The 18,959-nt window shown below is 39.5% G+C and overlaps 1 protein-coding gene across 1 annotated transcript in view; it reads right to left on the bottom strand.

Annotated features, from left to right (window-relative positions):
• Positions 1-18,959, bottom strand: part of LOC147024965 (nuclear factor 1 A-type-like) — a 233,556-nt gene that overhangs the window by 121,178 nt on the left and 93,419 nt on the right. Inside the window, exons 6-7 of the mRNA XM_085887056.1 lie at positions 10,610-10,681; positions 9,695-9,769 (exon numbers count right to left, since the gene is read on the bottom strand). Coding sequence (XP_085743182.1) covers positions 9,695-9,769; positions 10,610-10,681 — 147 coding nt within the window. The remainder of the gene's footprint in view (positions 1-9,694; positions 9,770-10,609; positions 10,682-18,959) is intronic.

Below are 18,959 nucleotides of genomic sequence, written 5' to 3'. Positions count from 1 at the left end.
CAGGCAAGGCAGTCCTGCACGTATGTACAAGAAACAAATAGAAAGCAATACAACTGACTTCAATGAGAATGTGAATGCACAGTCACTTATACAGGGTCTACTTAGGACACGGCACCACAGCATACATTCAAAAACCCAAAAGAAACACAAGAAAAGACCCCCTCACAGACAAGGGGGTCAGGCTGGACCACTTGGGTCTTTATGGCACAGGACCTGGGAGACCGAACGGGTCCCGCGAGACCGTAGCAGGTTACCTGCACCCTCGAGGTGCCTCGATGGTCGGCGAGCTCTCTCTGGCACTCTCTTCCACGGACGCGCAGGTTCGCGCCCCACAGCCGGCAGAGCTGCGCCTCCCGTCCACGTCTCCGGTACGTCGCCCGGGCTCTCCACCGACCCACGCCTCTGGTGTACGGGTCGCTCCACAGACCCAGAGACCAAGAGACCAAGAGACCAAGACAAGACCAGACCAAGAGAAGGGCGCAAAACGAAGAGAGGAGACCAGACCAGGAGAAGAGCGCCAACGAAGAGGAGGAGAGGAGAGCTAGGCTCGCGGCTGTCCGCCTTATATAGCCTGGGGCTCCGCCCTTCGCTCCTCCCCGTTTTCGGCTCCGCCTCCCTTCGAGAAGCTTCTCGAAAAGGGGCGTTTCTCAACTCCGACCGCCTCACTCCTTGTATCCACCAATCGCGAGCGAGCCACCTCGCCCTTCTCGTCACGCCAGCCTCGGAGAAAAAAAGGCGGTAAAAAACCCACACTCACCATTGGAGGTTTCTTTTCCTCGTTCTTTTACGCCCGTGTTCTCGGACCCCTTTTGAATGCGGAAAGGGTCGTAGCGTGGTCTGTGGAGGATGGCGGTTGCAATCTGGCGTAGTGGCGAAGATGGTTAAATGGTGGTGGTGTTGTTGTGGCGATCATAGCGTGGTTGGCATTGTGGCGTAGTTGGGGGTGGTTGTGTTGTTGGCGTCGTGGTTTGTTGTAATTGTGGGCGAGATATGTCGGTTCAAAATAACGATAGAGAAAGAAAAACACGATCTCAAAGGATCACAGCCCCGTGACACGAATAATTCCCATTAAACAACGGTGGGGAAATCTAACTGAACACAGACTTACCGGGATAACTGATTTAAGAAACCTATATGGTGTTCTGCGAATTTCCACAGCCGTAACAATATACATATTATATATATATATATATATATATATATATATATATATATATATATATATATATCTATATGTATATATATATATATATATATATATATATATATATATACACATATATATTTTTACATATACATATACATAATATATATATATATATATATATATATATATATATATATATATATATATATATATATATATATATATATATATATATATATATATATATATACACATATATATTTTTACATATACATAATATATATATATATATATATATATATATATATATATATATATATATATATATATATATATACATATTATATACATATACATATATATATACATATGTATACATATACATATATATACATATAATATATATATACATATACATATACATAAATGTATATATGTATAAATATATATATATATACATACATATATACATATACATGTATATATATATCCATATAATATATACATATATTCATATACATATATATATCCATATAATATATATACATACACAGATATATCTGTATAATATCTTCTTCTTCTTCTTCTTCTTTCGGCTGCTCCCGTTCAGGGTCGCCACAGCGGATCATCCATCATGATGCGCATAATGATTTGGCACAGGTTTTACGCCGGATGCCCTTCCTGACGCAACCCTGGTCGCCTCTTACGACACAGGGATATTATATCTGTATAATATATACATACATATATATATATATATATATATATATACATACATATACATATACATACATACTTATATATCCCTATAATATATATACATATATATATATATATCCATATAATATATATATATATATATATACATATATATATATATATATATATATATATATATATATAATATATACATATACATTTGCATATATATGCATATAATATATATATATATATACATATACGTTTACATATAAATAAATGTAGATATTAGTGTGTGTGTGTGTGTGTGTCAGTGTGTGTGTCTCCTCCATAACTCCAAAACTCCAAAACCATTAAACCTCACAGCCAGAAACTTTGCATGCATACCAAGAAAACTCCAAGGAAGTGTAGAACTGAAATTGGGTGTTTGGGTTAATTAAAACACCCCTTATGAAGATAATTAAAGGTCTTATTTAATTATATACTTCATCAGGTGATCGTTGGCGACCTCGCTCTCTGGGGTCTTACTGGGTAACCTCACTGAGATCTGAAGCCACCATGTTTTTTTACCTGCTCAACCTTGCCTTGACTTGGAACAGGCTGCAATGATTTCTAAGGCCTAAGACACATTTGCTCTACGGTGAGGATACGGCGGCCGTACGCCCTCTGAATTGACAGAAACGTGCGGCAGCCACAGAGTTTCTGCGGTGGCCCTACGCTGTTTGGCTATATTTTACAGGTCGTAAGTCGCCGTGGAATTATAATGTGGAGTTATAACTTTTTTCATTTTTACGTTCGCCATCGCAATTCGACAAGCCGAAAAAAAAACTGGTAAAATAAACAAAACAATTAACCCATTCGTTACTGTCCATCTGGCCGCACGTTCGCCTTTGGGCCCCTGCGGTCGCCTTGCGGGCACCTTGAGACTACCTTGCGTCCGCCTTGAAAATTCATTGGCCGCCGCAGGGCCCCCTTAAGGTCACCGTGCGACATAAAATCAAAGACCGTACGGCAACCCCACGTTTTCGGTCTCCACAATTTCTAAGACCTAGGCCTAAGTCACATTTGTTCTACGGCGAGGATACGGCAGCCGTACGCCCTCTGAATTGACGGAAACGTGTGGTGGCCGCAGAGTTTCTGCGGTGGCCTCAGGGTGGCCCTATGCCATTTGGCTCTATTTTACAGGTCGTAAGGTCGCGGTGGAATTATAACGCGGAGTTATAACTTTTTTTCATTTCTACGTTCGCCATAGCAATTCGACAAGCTGAAAAAAAAAACTGGTAAAAAAAAAAAATTAACCCATTCGTTACCGTCTGTCTGACCGCACATTCGCCTTAGGGCCCCCCTGCGGTCGCCTTGCGGGAACCTTGCGTCTGCCTTCAAAATTCTATGGCTGCCGCAGGAACGCCCTAAGGTCACCTTGCGACATGAAATCAAAGACCGTACGGCACCCCCACGTTTTCGGTCTCCACAATTTCTAAATACGCCGTGTGGCTCCCCGAAAAATAAAAACATATGTGACTGCTACATTGTGTGACCGTGGAAATACTGTGGCCGCCGTATAATTGCTAGTGGCCGTAGATTTTTGAAACCCCACGGCCGCCATGGCAAATGTGACTTCGGCCTAAATACGCCGTGCGGCTCCCCAAAAAATAAAAACATATGTGACTGCTACATTGTGTGACCGTGGAATTACTGCGGTCGCCGTATAATTGCTAGTGGCCGTAGATTTTGGAAACCCCACGGCTGCTGTGGCAAATGTGACTAAGGCCTAAACAATAAAGTTTTTTTTCTTCACTTTCCTCATTCATATTATCGAATACCTGTTCATCATAGCTACAAATCGCTGGGTACATTGCAATGCTGAGAAACTCCAAGAGACATCAGTGTTCATTGCTTTATTTCAATTCTGCACGTGATCACCATGAGTATCTCTTAAACTCAGGAGAATTACAAAATTTAAGCTCCAGAATCGAATGTACAAGCAGTTCGGACTCCTTAAAAAGTATTCATTTGTCCAATTCGAACATATTTGACATTTCGGGAGTCTCCGGGAGGTGTGTGTTGAATATGATGGTTGGGTGATTGCCAATTGCATGCCAAGGGAGCCATTTCTTATCAACCGTTTTGTTGGAGTGCTTAAGCCAGCACTCTCCAATATTCGCACTGTCACTAAATACTACATAAAGATCGACTTGAACAAAGTACAGGGCTATTCGCCTGCATTGGCCACACGTTGTTCTGCGGTGCAACAGGTGGTGGCTGCCTCGCTGAAATTGTGAAATTTTATTTTCCGTGATGTTTCCTGTTTTTGACGAAGTTATACAACTCATCACTTCGGCAAAGATAAATACAAATTAAAATTAAACATTTAACTTTTGAAAGTTTCTTCAAACGTTTCATGCACTGCGTGGTGAAGTCACTTGGCACGTTCTTCAACTTTTAATTGTGTTACCGTGGTTCTACACTGGAGGTAGGAAGACAAAATAAATTAAATGATTACATTTAGGAAAAAAAATCTTTTCAGTTCTGAAGTAAGGAATCGCCACATCATGGCAGGAAAGCCGAGAGGTACGCATGCCCGCTCTGTGTAGCCTGGATTTGAATCCCAACCCGGCTCTAAACTGTCCTCCTGGTGTTTCACAGGCCGGGTGGTTCATCACTGTGTGTGTCATCTCTTGGATGGAGGATAAACTGGGCGCTCCTGGCCCTGGCCACCCCACGGACCTGAATGATGCTCACCGAACATTGAGGTCATGTTCCTGCCGCAGAACACCACCTCCCTCATCCAGCACCTTGACCAGGGGGTAATATAAAATTTCAAGACTTATTACACCCAGTGCATCTTTCACCGCATCCTGGACGTCATGGAGCTCACCCAAGGCTCGCGGTCGGCCAATGTTGGAAAGGTTTCAACATTGTCCACTGCATCGGCACCATAAAGGAGTTCTTGGATGAGGTGAAAGCAGCAACCAGCAAAGTGTGCTGGCACAACCTTTGGCCTCAAGATATGAAGAATTTCACTGGCTTTCCCAACAATATGGCAGAGGCACGCCATTGTTGGGTTGGCATGGCAGATCGGAGGGCAGGGTTTCGACAACTTGCAGCCTGAGGAGTTGGAGGTCCTCCTCCAGTCGCATGCCGTAGAGCTCACTGAGGAGGAATTGGAGGAAATCACGAAGGCTTCTGAGGAGGAGGAAGCCGGCAATGGTGAGGAAGAGGTGCCGACCTCAAAACTCATGGTGAAATTTCTCGGTGAGGTACTTTAAGGTATGAGTTCCATTGCCGAGAGGGTTAAAGATGCCGACCCGGTGATGGAGTGCTACCTGAGGTTCAAGATGGCTTTGGACGATACGCTGCTCCCGTACAGAGAGTTGCACAAGAGCCTGCAGCAATCTGCTAGGCAGCTGTCAATAACACAATTCTTCTGGCCTTCCCACTCCACCTCGACACCACCAGCACCCTCACCTGCCTCAGACAACATCTCATCGGCACTTTCATTTGGGTTTTCTCCAGATGAGCCATTCTATGGCTTTTAATTTTTCTTTTTCATCCTCATCTTCATCCTCATCATCATCTTCATCATTTTGCAAAGTTATGTATACTATGTTTGTTTTATAAAAAATTGAAATGGTCTATGACGTTGTTGTTGTTGTTGTTTTGTTTTGTGGTATGGTACGGTATGGTTAAGGGACTTTAAAATGCATTCTTCAAAAAATTGGAAACGGTACCTGGTGTTGTCGTGTTTTTTATATTTATTTTTTTACTTCCAAGCATCTTTAATGAAACTAATTGTGCATTCATGGTCGAAAATATTATCCCCCTTGTCTCCATTGTAAAAATAACAAAACACTCGTGGATTTTGCACCCACACTCTTGGATTTCACCCTGACATTGGTGGATTTTCGTGGGTCGAGAAATCCCTGGAACCTATTCTCCATTTCCCATTGAAACAATGCCCCCACATTTGCGGGGTTTTCCCTGGAACTTATCCCCTGCGTATGTCAGGATTCTGGTATATATATATATATATATATATATATATATATATATATATATATATATATATATATATATATATATATATATATATATATATATATATATATATATATATATATATATATATATATATATATATATATATATATATATATATATATATATATATATATATATATATATATATATATATATATATATATATATATATATATATATATATATATATATATATATATATATATATATATATATATATACACATATATATATATACACATATATATATATATACATATATATACATATATACATATATATACATATATATATATATATATACATATATATATATATATATATATATATATATATATATATATATATACACACACATATATCCTTTGGCAGTATCCTTCACTCCATAAAAGACAAAAGATATTACTATGCCTGAAACAGCTTGCAGTTTGGTGCATCTGGATATTCACTTTTGCCTCCAGATGGCTCAGGCAATGTGAAACCTCAAAAGATTTGCTATTTCAGCCTGAACCTCAACACCAACAGAGGAATCAGCATCGACACAACACTTAAAATTGTTTATTTGTCAGTAAGCCTGAAAATTTACAAACACCATCAATTTACTCTCCCTTCAGTTGACCTTTGTCCAAGTTTTAGAAAAAAAGAGAAACATTGCTTTTGTCCCTCAAAATATAAATATTTCAATTGTGGCTTCATTTTCAAATCAGGTCATCATATTTGAACAGGAACAGTTGTGGGCACAACCGAAGTATGAATCACTCACTGAAGCAAACTTTTCATCATACACCACCAGTGAGACTCAGTTTTAACCACACAGTAAATGTTTTCTTGAGAGGTATAATTCTCCAATCAGAGGGTAGGTGCTGCCGAAGCAGTTTTCTGAACAAATAATATTCTGAGTGGTTTACCATTACCTCCCCAGTAAAGGTCTAGGGCAGGAATTTGAAACTTGGCCAGGGTGCCCACGCAAAAAAAAAATTTACTCTCCTTTTTTTCTTTTCTCAAAATTGCAGTAAATCTGTCACATCTACACACAAATGCTTGCGGATAGCTACAGCTGGTCTAATGTCCCCCTTAAAAGGATGAACCACTCTTTGATGCAACAACCTGCCTGTACAGCATGAGAACAACAATTTGCAATCACTTTTCCTCTTTCAGGAATGAAATCCAGCAGAAATAACTTGGACATGTGAGATGTAAGATTTGCTTTGAGTCGTGAGAGTAAAGTGGGGGAAGATGTCCCATCCCTCCACCTCCACCACATACTATCTCCTTGTTCATGGTTACGTGCTCAGTATCCTGAATATTTGTATCAGAGTAGTTTTTGCGAATGGTGTTGCAAGCAAATTTCAAATGCAAAATGTTCAGTATCCTGAACAAAAGGATCGATTGAGATACATGTCTTATGATTATGCCATGAAAGAAGAAAAAGCAAGTATAGTTGGTATGACCGAGCATTTTTTGCCCTTTGAGTATTTCTATTGCTTTGACCAGCTTTCAATGGCTTTGTGAGACCATGTTCTTTAGGCTATAAAGTAAATGTGTAATATATATATATATATATATATATATATATATATATATATATATATATATATATATATATATATGTAAATATAGTCCTACACCAAAGTGTCACGTCCAACCCAGAGGCTTTGGCCCAGTGACTCTGTCAAACAGACAAATATTACATGGTCAACATCAGTTAAACGTCAAACGGAGCTGCCTATCCAGATTTCAGGCTTATTTGCCCTCATCAAGAAAGCATAATGATAAATATCTAACCAATTATTACCACATTCGTCATTTATATGTGATCATCATTGGTTAATTTATCGGATATTTATACATGTTCAAACAAGAGATATGTATGTATGTATATATATATATATATGTATATATATATATATATATATATATATATATATATATATATATATATATATATATATATATATACATATATATTTTGTATATATAATGTATACATGTAAATATAATATATATATATATATATATATATATATATATATATATTATATACATATAAATTAATATAAAGATATATACAGATACATATATAATATATACATATATATATATATATATATATATATATATATATATATATATATATATATATATACACACACATCTATATGTACATATATAAATACATACACATATATAAATCTTTTATATGTATAAATCCATCATATACATTTCAATATATTTATGTATTTCCATCATATACGTTTATATATATATATATATATATATATATATATATATATATATATATATATATATATATATATATATATATATATATATATATATATCGTATATGTTTAAATATATAGCTATAATACTGTATACTTTGTCCAACATTTTCTGCCAGGGGCATCTTTTCATACCTTACTTTACGATTACAAATAAATGCCAAATGAGTTTCCTAACACTGTGTGATAAGCACATAACACTTAAATAAGCAGACCAAGACTTGTCCCTCCATATTTTCCCATCTTTGCCTTTTATTATAAGAACTCTGCATGTGGTATGTCCAGAAGCATATTTTTTACACATGCTGAGCGATGAAAAAATATGATGCCGCAAAAATAATCGTTAAAATAGTTCAAAACAGGGGTCATGTTGGAAATCACAAGGAATCAAAGCATTTGAGATAATGGGCCTTAAAAAGATGAAATTGACATCATTGGAGCTCATAAATTGTAAATGTAGGTAGAGATTGTTTGCTGTTGTGGGCAGGTGGCAGGCGATCACCAATAGTAAGGCTGTTGCTGCAGTTTGTTGGCCTTAAAGTGTGGATACCCACATATCACGTATCCCACCTCCATATGAGCTTTTGATTCTTATGATTATGCCATGAAAGAAGAAAAAGCAAGTATAGTTGGTATGACCGAGCATTTTTTGCCCTTTGAGTATTTCTATTGCTTTGACCAGCTTTCAATGGCTTTGTGAGACCATGTTCTTTAGGCTATAAAGTAAATGTGTTCAGCTTTCTCCCAATGTTTTCTGGTTGTACCTTTAAAAAGGTGTTTTCCAATTGAGGAACAACACTGTCCAGGACAGGTATTAATGTGAACTTGTAGTGATTCACATGACCTTTGCACACTGTATATTTTGGGTGGTGGTCCAGGGTAATGCTCTACGGAGAACTCTTTTTTTCATTCTTAATGAGGCTTCCCATCAATCAAGGAATCTTCCCATCAACCATGGACAGGCTTCCCATTCTTCATGAGGCTTCCCATCAATCAGGGAATCATTCTTCATGAGGCTTCCCATCAATCAGGGAATCTTCCCATCAACCATGAACAGGCTTCCCATTCTTCACGAGGCTTCCCATCAAACAGTTCTTTCAAAATTGGTCTTTTTTTTTTTTTTCCTTTTCCAGTGTGTTGGGAATGAAAAGCTTTATCTGATTCTTAAATATTTTCCTCTTGCTGGAATACTACATGCAGTGATGAACAAATATTAAGACTGACTGAATCATGAACTCCATCAACAATGTTTTGCCACTTGAATTTCAGTAACCTGGGTAGCATGTCCACATAAATACTCTTTGCCTCCAGTAAATGATACCTTTTCCACACACCTTTGGAGTGTTTGGGAAGTTTCCCCCAAAAAGCCTTCAAAGCATTTGTTATAGTTTGTCAGAAACTAACAAAGACTAGTAACCTTTTCCATAGCTTTGCTTTTCATGGAAAATTTAGTTTTATGGTTCCATAAGATAATGGTGGCATGCAGTGTGTAAATGTAACCGATACATCAAGTAAGGGAGCATACTTCTCGACACGCGCACCAACTCGGACACGCTGAACACTCCAGATGTCACGAAGCTGTCTTGAAAGGCCAAGTGTCCTGTAAGAGAAGTGGATAGGAAACAATGACAGTAACTACAATGACTGAAATATAATCAGGATTATTTTGAATCAATGTTTTGTAATGGTACCACCAAGTGAATATTTTTGATCACACAGTGGAACTTCCATATATGTAAGAACTTAATCTGTTAATGGCATTTGATTCAACATTTTGTGCAAAATGTTTTACTGACTATCTCCCAGTTGGGAGAGCAGAGCAGAATTGTTGGCATATGTTTACAGGAAGTCAAAATAATTTCAGGTGCCCAAAAGCCGACAATGCTGCACCAGTGAAACTCACTGTATTGATTCATAAAGAGATACAATTTCATGAACTAATTATGGAACGAGAGCATTGCTGCCAATCTTAAACGCACAAAAGTTTGGCACCGTTGACAAACTATTACATGTCTTCCTACAGGCTCGGTGTGAAACTTTGTCACTTCTGTTACGGAATCACTAAGTTGTATTCGACAACAACATGGGACTCATGGACTCAAATTAAGTTTTCACGTCTTGCCTAGAATCACCCGATCATGCTGTTGGTGTTTGTAGGTGGTGATACAAATTCGAGATTGCATTTCAAGAGCAAATGTGAATGGTTTTACTCCATAGCTGGCTGTCCAGGCAGACTGCAGAAATAGCACAAATTTACTGGCATTCAATTTTAAGTGATGCTCTCCCAATTTTAAGTGATTCAATTTTAAGAGTGTTTGCCAGTGATGGCATTGAAGTGATATGGGTAACTGAAATCAAATTTTATGTCTTGAAAAGAAAGTGGAGGCAGTGTAGAACATGACTCTCCAATTTGCCATGTTTTGTTTTTTTGTTTTTTTACCATTTTCTGACTTGATTTCAGGTTCGTTGCTTGACATGCTTTCGTGGCCTGGGCTGCTGCCTTGCGCTGGTTCTGCACCGGGGAAAGGGAAAAATGGAAAGGAAGAATTGGCAGTTAGATCCACCAAGGGTTTGGATGTGCCACAATTTGTCAAAAGGTCAAGTTTTCTTACAACAATGTAATGAATGGAGCTGCGATCATTGTGCATACATGCAAACCAAATCAGTGTGACCATTTGCAATCGCGAGTTCGAGAATGAAGGGAGCAGTCGGCATGTGTAGTCAGTCTCATGGCTATTGGTGCAGAAGTGGAATATTCACGCTGTGAAGATGTGGTTGTATGTGCCACCACAACTGTACTGGACTAAGCATAAAACCAAAATCCAACACCAGAGAATAACGGGCTCAGATTTTCCAAGTCCAGTGGATATTTGCTGGAATCACACATGGCTGGGCCTGTGTTATGATGAGTATTTGGAAACAACATATGGATAAACCAGAAAACAAGACTTGGACTATATCCACAAACCATACCACCCACATTTTGCTGCTGACTTCTTGAAAATACTCCATTGACTGTGGGGTTTCATAAAATATAGACGTACGATATTTATTGCAGCAGAGCACCGTTCCTCTGTTTGAAGAACTATTTCACCAATTACTTTCGAGGCCTGCTGCTTGGTTTGTATTAATGTAAAACGTGGCCAGAATATTTTCTGCAAAAATAATTAATATTTGCTCGGTTGATCACAATGTCCACATGAGCCTAAACTATCTAATCATCGAATGGCTATAGTTGGTTATTACCTCTGCCATCAAAGGTGGGTGGACATTATGGTTTCACCCATTTGTCTGTCTGTCAGCATGATATCTGAAAACGTTATGGACGGATTATAACAAAACTTGGAGGATGAGTTGGGTAGGTGACAAGAAAAAGGCGATTCGATTTTGGTTCAGGTATGGATGCAGATCCAATCTATCAGTGGATACAAAATGCAAACTGTTCAATGTGGCGGAGGTATTCGCTCTACCGAGTGCCGTTCTCGTGTTCAATAATCTGTTTGCATTCCATTAGGCCATGCGATCCAGAGACAATTATCAAGGTAGCAAGACAAACTAGCAAAAAGTACTCTCACCAATGACAAGTTACACACAAGTCAGTCCACGAGTTACTCGTTTTGATTTTCCTCTCAGCTGAGTAGACTTCATTACACTATGTTACCGACTATGAATGTTTTCTTGTAATGTGAGGTGAGAATAGCCAAGTAATGAATGGAGGGACTACAGGGTGCCTCATTCACATCATACACCGTTTATTCAGAAGGAGGTCACCATTCTATGTGTAAGCTTCACCATGAACTGTAGTACTGAGGTGTTATTATTTCAAGTCTGTACTTGGACCAACATACCAAAATAAATTACAAAATTATTAAGTGATGTACTGGCTGAATTTCTCCACAGAGTCTGTTTGGACCACACAGAAACCAAAGCGATGCAAATACAATTTACGAGGGCCGGTACAAAGGTAATGCCTCATATTTTATTTCTCGCTAAATATAATTACAATTACAATGAAAATTTCTGGGTAAATATTATACATATGTAGCATACATATGTGGCAAATATTAAATTATTTTTCCACATCGTCTATGTCAACTGCAATGCACTTTAATGAGCTCATCACTCCAACTCTTGTTTTCCGGTGACACAGCGGTACGCTGACCACTTCGAGGTTTGTCAGCAATATCAGTTTCCTGGCTCTTGAAACGCTCTACCTAACGTCTAACAGGGCTCAAATCAATCATGGGAGAATCGCCATACACATTCTTTAAACACCTGTGAATATCAACTGGAGAAATCTCTTCCGCAGTAAGAAATTCAATGACTGTTCTCTGCTTCGTACGCCCCTTTAGCGGGGCAGCCATTTTGAAGTGGCGTGATATTGTCACCTCAACTTAAAATGGACGGGACATACAATCCTTTCATTGTGATCTTGCGCAACTTTCCTACGGCGCTTTTATTACAGACTGAAAAATAAAGACGCATTACTTTCGTCCCGACTCCGTATCATTTGCTTCATGAATACGTCAATGTAAAGTACAACTCAGGTTGCGTTCCTCAACACAAACCTGGAAGATCCCAGAATTCATTTCAAGCCGTGGTTCATCGGCCAGCATAGTTGATGTGTCTGCCACATTATATAGCAAGATATACGAGTACGAAGCAAGTTGATGATGAACTGCACACCAACCACAGTTCTAACCAACATCAGGTAGTAAAGCATTCTGCTGGAGAAGGGAACCACAACAGCTTAAGGAGTGGATGGTCAAGCAATAGTTTATCTTGCACAAGGTCGAAAGTGATTTCTAAACTGTTACTGTTGATAGTGAGAATGCGGTACATGGGTCCACCTGGGAGCCGAGTGAACCCATTGCAGGGAAAACAGCCCTCAATGTTACTTATTTGGTCTTCAAGTGTCAACTTTATTCCAGATAATCAATTCAAAAATAGACCAATAAATACCTGGTTGTATATCATTAATACAATTAAAGTTTTTCATTTGCGGCATCAATTACCTTAACATTGGGCTTTGTGGCCAATACGAGTAAATAGGTGGCACTTTCTGGTAAAAATTAAAACCTCGGTGACATAAAAAACAAAAAGCCACGGTTGAGAGATAACTTAAAGACCGAGGTTGCTTCAAAGCCCTTTACAACTCCTAATTTATGGCTGACTGGCTTCATGAAAGCTGTTTGCAACTGTGAGCAAAACTGTGATCATCAAGTTTCCATTCAGCACATGGCTGTCAGGCTTGAGTGGTGTAAAAGTTTCTATCTTTGCCACAGATGTGGGAGGTAACATGCCAGGAATTAGGAACTATTTCAGAAACTTTTAAGTTTTTTTGGTTTGTTTGTTTTTTAACTCTGAAGTGCTACCTGATTGACATTTTAATGATGCCAAAGAAGGTGTGAGAAGGCTTTTTGTTCTAGCCTTGTAAAGGATTACAGAATATAGGACAGAACAAGGTTGTACCATGGTAATATATGTACCATGCACTGTTCAAAGTATAAATGTGCAAACAATCTCCTTTGGCCTTGCAGGACACGTGCCTTTCTGACTTTTTGTGCGGTCTCTCTAGCTTTCCATCACACGAGCCAAGAGGACATGTGTGCGACAGATTTTGAAAGCCACACAATACCATCGGCTTACATGCAGCATAGCAATACTGGCCAGCCTTGTTCAACTAGCCACAAGACTGCTCTGACTTTCTCTAGCCCACAAACCAGTCTAGCCTATTCTCGGCTGGAAAGATGCTCTCGGGCCTAGACCATATAAAGCCATTTTGTCATGTTCCAAGCCGCAATTACCACTCTGGCCGAGTATACCACAATTCCCCTCTGCTTTAATCTAGAACGCAAGGTCTCTCTGGGTAGTTCGAGACCAGTTCTAGATTTCTAGATGACAATACCACTCTGGCCTGCCCTAGGCCACAAAGCTGGACTTTCCTGTTGTAGGCCACAAAGTTGCAGTAGGCCAAAAAAGCATATACTGCAGATGTAAAACGAGAAGCTCTGAAAAAAGTCAACTAGCATTTTCATAATGTTCTAAGGAGGCTTGAGTGTTTGCCAATTTCATTGAGTTAGATTCCAAGGACAAATACACAATTAATAAAGGTAAGAAGAATATTTGAAATCTAATGACTGCTCGATGCATACAGCATGTTTCCCACTTTTTTCAACGTCCCCGTTGGCCAATTGTTCAAATTATTATAACAAAGGAGGAAAAAAAAACCAGAAGGTTGTTTCCATTATCTTTAATCCAAATGAAGTCCACCTGGTGCCAGAGCCAAGAAATCTGGTGAGCATCCGTGGAAGCCATGGGACATTTCTTGCAAGAAATGCAGTCCCAGCAGGCAGGTATGGAACCCAGCTGCCAATGCTACCAAAGGCTTTCACAGTGTCACATGAAGATCGCAGTACTGTAGTTTAGTGAGGTTGACATGTAATGCCAGGCAATGTATTGCATAGAGAAATGGTCGAGCAAGCATAGCAGTGAACTGGAATAGGCTTATAGAAGGAAAAAAATTGAGTTCTATCTTTCTTTTTCTTCTCCCCCCCCACCCCCAGCCCAGCCACCCCTCCCTCTCCTTCAGCCCCAACCAGTCCTCCTCCCCACCCCCGCCATTTTATTTTCTTCCAGCCGCCATTTCAGGATGACTGCATGTGTCTCTTGCAAACTATATATGTCTGCAGGTGCTCCCCCCCCTTTGGAAACTCACTCCCACCACTTATAATTTTTTATAGAGCACACGCTCTGCACATTGTGCTCTGTCCTAGTTCTTTGTCAGGGCACCAAGCATTGCATCGTATGGTCCCAGAGATGCTGCACCATCCAAGGCTGGCACTTGTTGGCTCTCTATACCCAGTGCCAAAGGGGAAAACCCTCCCTGCTTCCCTCGCATCCTTGCTTTCCCATTTGCCCAAGTGTGGCATGAAGACAGGAGTCAGCATCTGCAGAATATGTTGCCCCAACACCATCATAGTGTCCCATTAAGTCAAGTTGTCTTTTGAGACCAACAATCTTGCCAAAACATCAATGTAATGTCAGAATGGTGTTCTATATGTTTTTTTTTTCACCATGCCTGACTTTTTAGTCATGTTTTTATTTTTTTATTCTCTCTCTCTCTCTCTCTCTCTCTCTCTCTCTCTCTCTCTCTCTCTCTCTCTCTCTCTCTCTCTCTCTCTCTCTCTCTCTCTCTCTCTCTCTCTCTATATATATACAATATGTATAGAGAAAGAGAGAGAGAGAGAGAGAGAGAGAGAGAGAGAGAGAGAGAGAGAGAGAGAGAGAGAGAGAGAGAGAGAGAGAGAGAGAGAGAGAGAGAGAGAGAGAGAGAGAGAGAGAGAGAGAGAGAGAGAGAGAGAGAGAAAGAGAGATATACACCCCACCCCCATCCCTCTATCTTCCTCTCACTTCCACCTCCCCTCTCTCTCTCTCTTTATCTCCATCGATACACCCCCTAAATCCCTCTATCTTCCTCTACCCCTCCCCCCCCACCTCTCTCTCTCTCTCTCTCTCTCTCTCTCTCTCTCTCTCTCTCTCTCTCTCTCTCTCTCTCTCTCTCTCTATATATATACAATATGTATAGAGAGAGAGAGAGAGAGAGAGAGAGAGAGAGAGAGAGAGAGAGAGAGAGAGAGAGAGAGAGAAAGAGAGATATACACCCCACCCCCATCCCTCTATCTTCCTCTCACTTCCACCTCCCCCTCTCTCTCTCTCTTTATCTCCATCGATACACCCCCTAAATCCCTCTATCTTCCTCTACCCCCTCCCCCCCACCTCTCTCTCTCTCTCTCTCTCTCTCTCTCTCTCTCTCTCTCTCTCTCTCTCTCTCTCTCTCTGTGTCTCCCCCACCCCCTCTTCCTTTCTTTCTCTCTGTCCCCAATCCTACAGCTCACTGGTTGATAATGATTTAGGACATAAAAGTGTATCCCTGAGTATGGTCACATAAGCACGTATTTCATCTATGCATTTTAGAGTACAGTAAAGCCTGAATAATTCTCCAGAGATTAAGTACATATATATATATATATATGTATATATATGTATATATATGTATATGTATATATATGTATATATATATATGTATATATATATATATATATATATATATATATATATATATATATATATATATATATATATATATCGCTCTCTCTCTCTCTTACTCCAAAACTTCTGGATGCAATTATGCTTGCCTCGCCTGCCAAGTTTTGGACTGTTCCTGTGTGTAATCAGATATTCGAAGCAATGCAGCAACCTGAGTGTCTTTCATTCCAACTTTCTCGAGCATCACTCACACTCTCTGCAAGCTTTGCTCCCTCGTCTTGTGTAATCTTCTTCCTATGCTCCAACACCTTTAACCTCTTTACCCCCAAGTCTACAACACATTGACCAGTTTCGGAGACGTTAGACCCCTCTCCTTGCAGAAACATTACAGACCCCTAGATACATTTCTGTAAAAGAAAGAAAACTTTCCAACTCTTTGTATGCATGGTTTTAGAGAAGTTGTACCTTCTATAAAATATAAATCTTATGCAAAGCCATATCACTTATCACTTACAAGAAGAGAAATGCACACTGGTGACACTTCCGCAAACTTGTTTAAAAATTTCCCAGTTCCATATATTTGCTACTTTCCATTAGTCACAACCCTAAACGATAGCTCCCTTTACCACAGTTTCAACCTGAGGGGGGAGGGGGAAATCCAATGGAGGGTGAACAAGCAATGGTGTTGCATAGATCATATACTTAGAAATATATTTTTTTAAATCACAAAAATCTTCAACATAATCATAAAACTTTCCCATTTTTCCATCCCATCTGAAATATCCTCCAGATTAGAAGTGAAAAAAACGACTTCAATACCATATGACTTGATAAACAGCAATTCATAGGCCTGTGTTAAGTTTATGATAAGCTGCATTAATTATCATACAAACATAAAACCTCATACTTGATTGTTCAATACCAACAAAATTTTAATTTTTTTTAATCGTCTGGTTGTAAGTGAGGAAGCATTAGGTATGTGGAGTGGATTTAATGCTTGAGGGTGGTTCATTGGTTAAAATAATTCTGTAAGCTACATGACGATCGAGCTAATCCAAAGTCAAGGCCGTAGTCTTGTTTGAAGCACATTCTGAGGATAGCTGCCAAAGGCTTAGGAGCGAGTATTGGATTGACCAGTCAGTATTCCATGCCAGACGATCTTAGCACCAATGAATGACTTGATGGCAATTAACCACGTTACTAGTTTAACAATGTGACAGGTAAGCCCATACAACATTCCATATGTAGCACCTTCCAAATGAAGCCAATTCTTTCCAAGGTGTCAAGGATGGAGAAAAAGGAGTCAATACGTTTAGGATATTCATAAGTTTTTAACCTTCTGGGGGTTCATGAAGCATCTTCTTTATAACCCAGTCACAGATGCGAAAAAGCATTTTACAGCGTAAACAGCGAGGGCCAGAGGTAACTGCGCCGCGTAGTCTTGTCAAGTCGACAGACGTGCGGTGTCTGCCATGCAAATATTTCCTTACAATGCCCAGAGCTAGTCTCCAGCTGACAAAATAATGCAAATGGCATTTCTATGCAGAAGAGCATTTTAATGTGAGCTCATGATAATATTGTCTTTCGATTTGGTTTGATGTGACGGCTGCACACTTTATAATGAGTATGATACTTGATTAGCTCAGTAAAAGGACATCATCTTGAGATTAACATAAAGGACTTTATGATGTGTGCACCTCTTCTTTCAAACATTATTTTCTTTCATTATTGACCCACCGCCACATAACCCTCTCCTGCTTTCTTACTTTCCCCACTCCTCATGACCAACCCACCCAACACCAACTTCCTTTTGAGCTCCCTCCCAACTGCCTCATTCTCCCAATTCAACGGTATCTGCAGTCTCTGGCTGAGAGACAACTGCTGGAATACTTATCTGGGCTCAGCTTCTGCAAGAGAAAAACAAAGCTAGAGATTAAATGAAGGAAAATGCACAAGAATCACTGGTTCATTTGAAACTGGAACATGGGGTTCAAAAACTGGATTTTTCCTTTTTTTTCGAGTTTGAAAAGTCTGCAGAGTGTAGCAAAAGAAAAAAAATTGCACGTGTGTTTTCATAACTGTTCCGTTAACAGCCGTACAATGCACCGCCTTCACCTCTTTTCAATGAAGTTTTGTTTGCATAATAACCTGACCACTTCCAGCCACTGAGCTTGGTGTGCAGAAATCTGGGAGTGCTCACACTGGCATTTGGCTTGCACCAAGTATCCCAGTGGCCTGTGCGGTGCACTCTAGGCCAAGATGCTGCTCCATGTCATGTAGCCTCTGGACACTGACAATAATACCCAAGCTCACTCACGCAGGTACAGAGAGATTCAGTTTGCTCCAGAAATTGTACAGGATTCACTGGTTACTTTTGACATGCACAAGCAATATGGCACAGAGACTGAATACCGGTGCAGTGAAAGTGCAGACTTGAATGAAAGAACAAAAGGCAACAGTGCACATAACAGAAACCAAGTCAAAGTTGTTTTTCTTTCTTTCTTACCTCCTTCCTTCCTTCCTTCCCTCCTTCCCTTTTTATAGGGTAATGCAAGCCCTAAATCTCTTACACCTGCATTTGTGTGAAAATCTGGCATAGGCCCAGAGCCTAAACAATGCTGCCATTATCTGGGACAGTTGAAAGCAATGCTTTTTTTTCTGTTGTATCTTGGGACAAGCATACTTTTACAGCACTCCTTTTGACTGATTGCTGGAACACTGTGCTTTCTGGCAGTTTGGAG

This window comes from Eptatretus burgeri, chromosome 6 (assembly GCF_056783735.1).
Source record: "Eptatretus burgeri isolate ZD-2024b chromosome 6, Ebu_testis_v1, whole genome shotgun sequence".
In the NCBI taxonomy this organism is placed as follows: Eukaryota; Metazoa; Chordata; class Myxini; order Myxiniformes; family Myxinidae; genus Eptatretus; species Eptatretus burgeri.
Note: the sequence above shows the minus strand (reverse complement) of the source record. Positions and strands in the feature narration are given on the sequence as shown.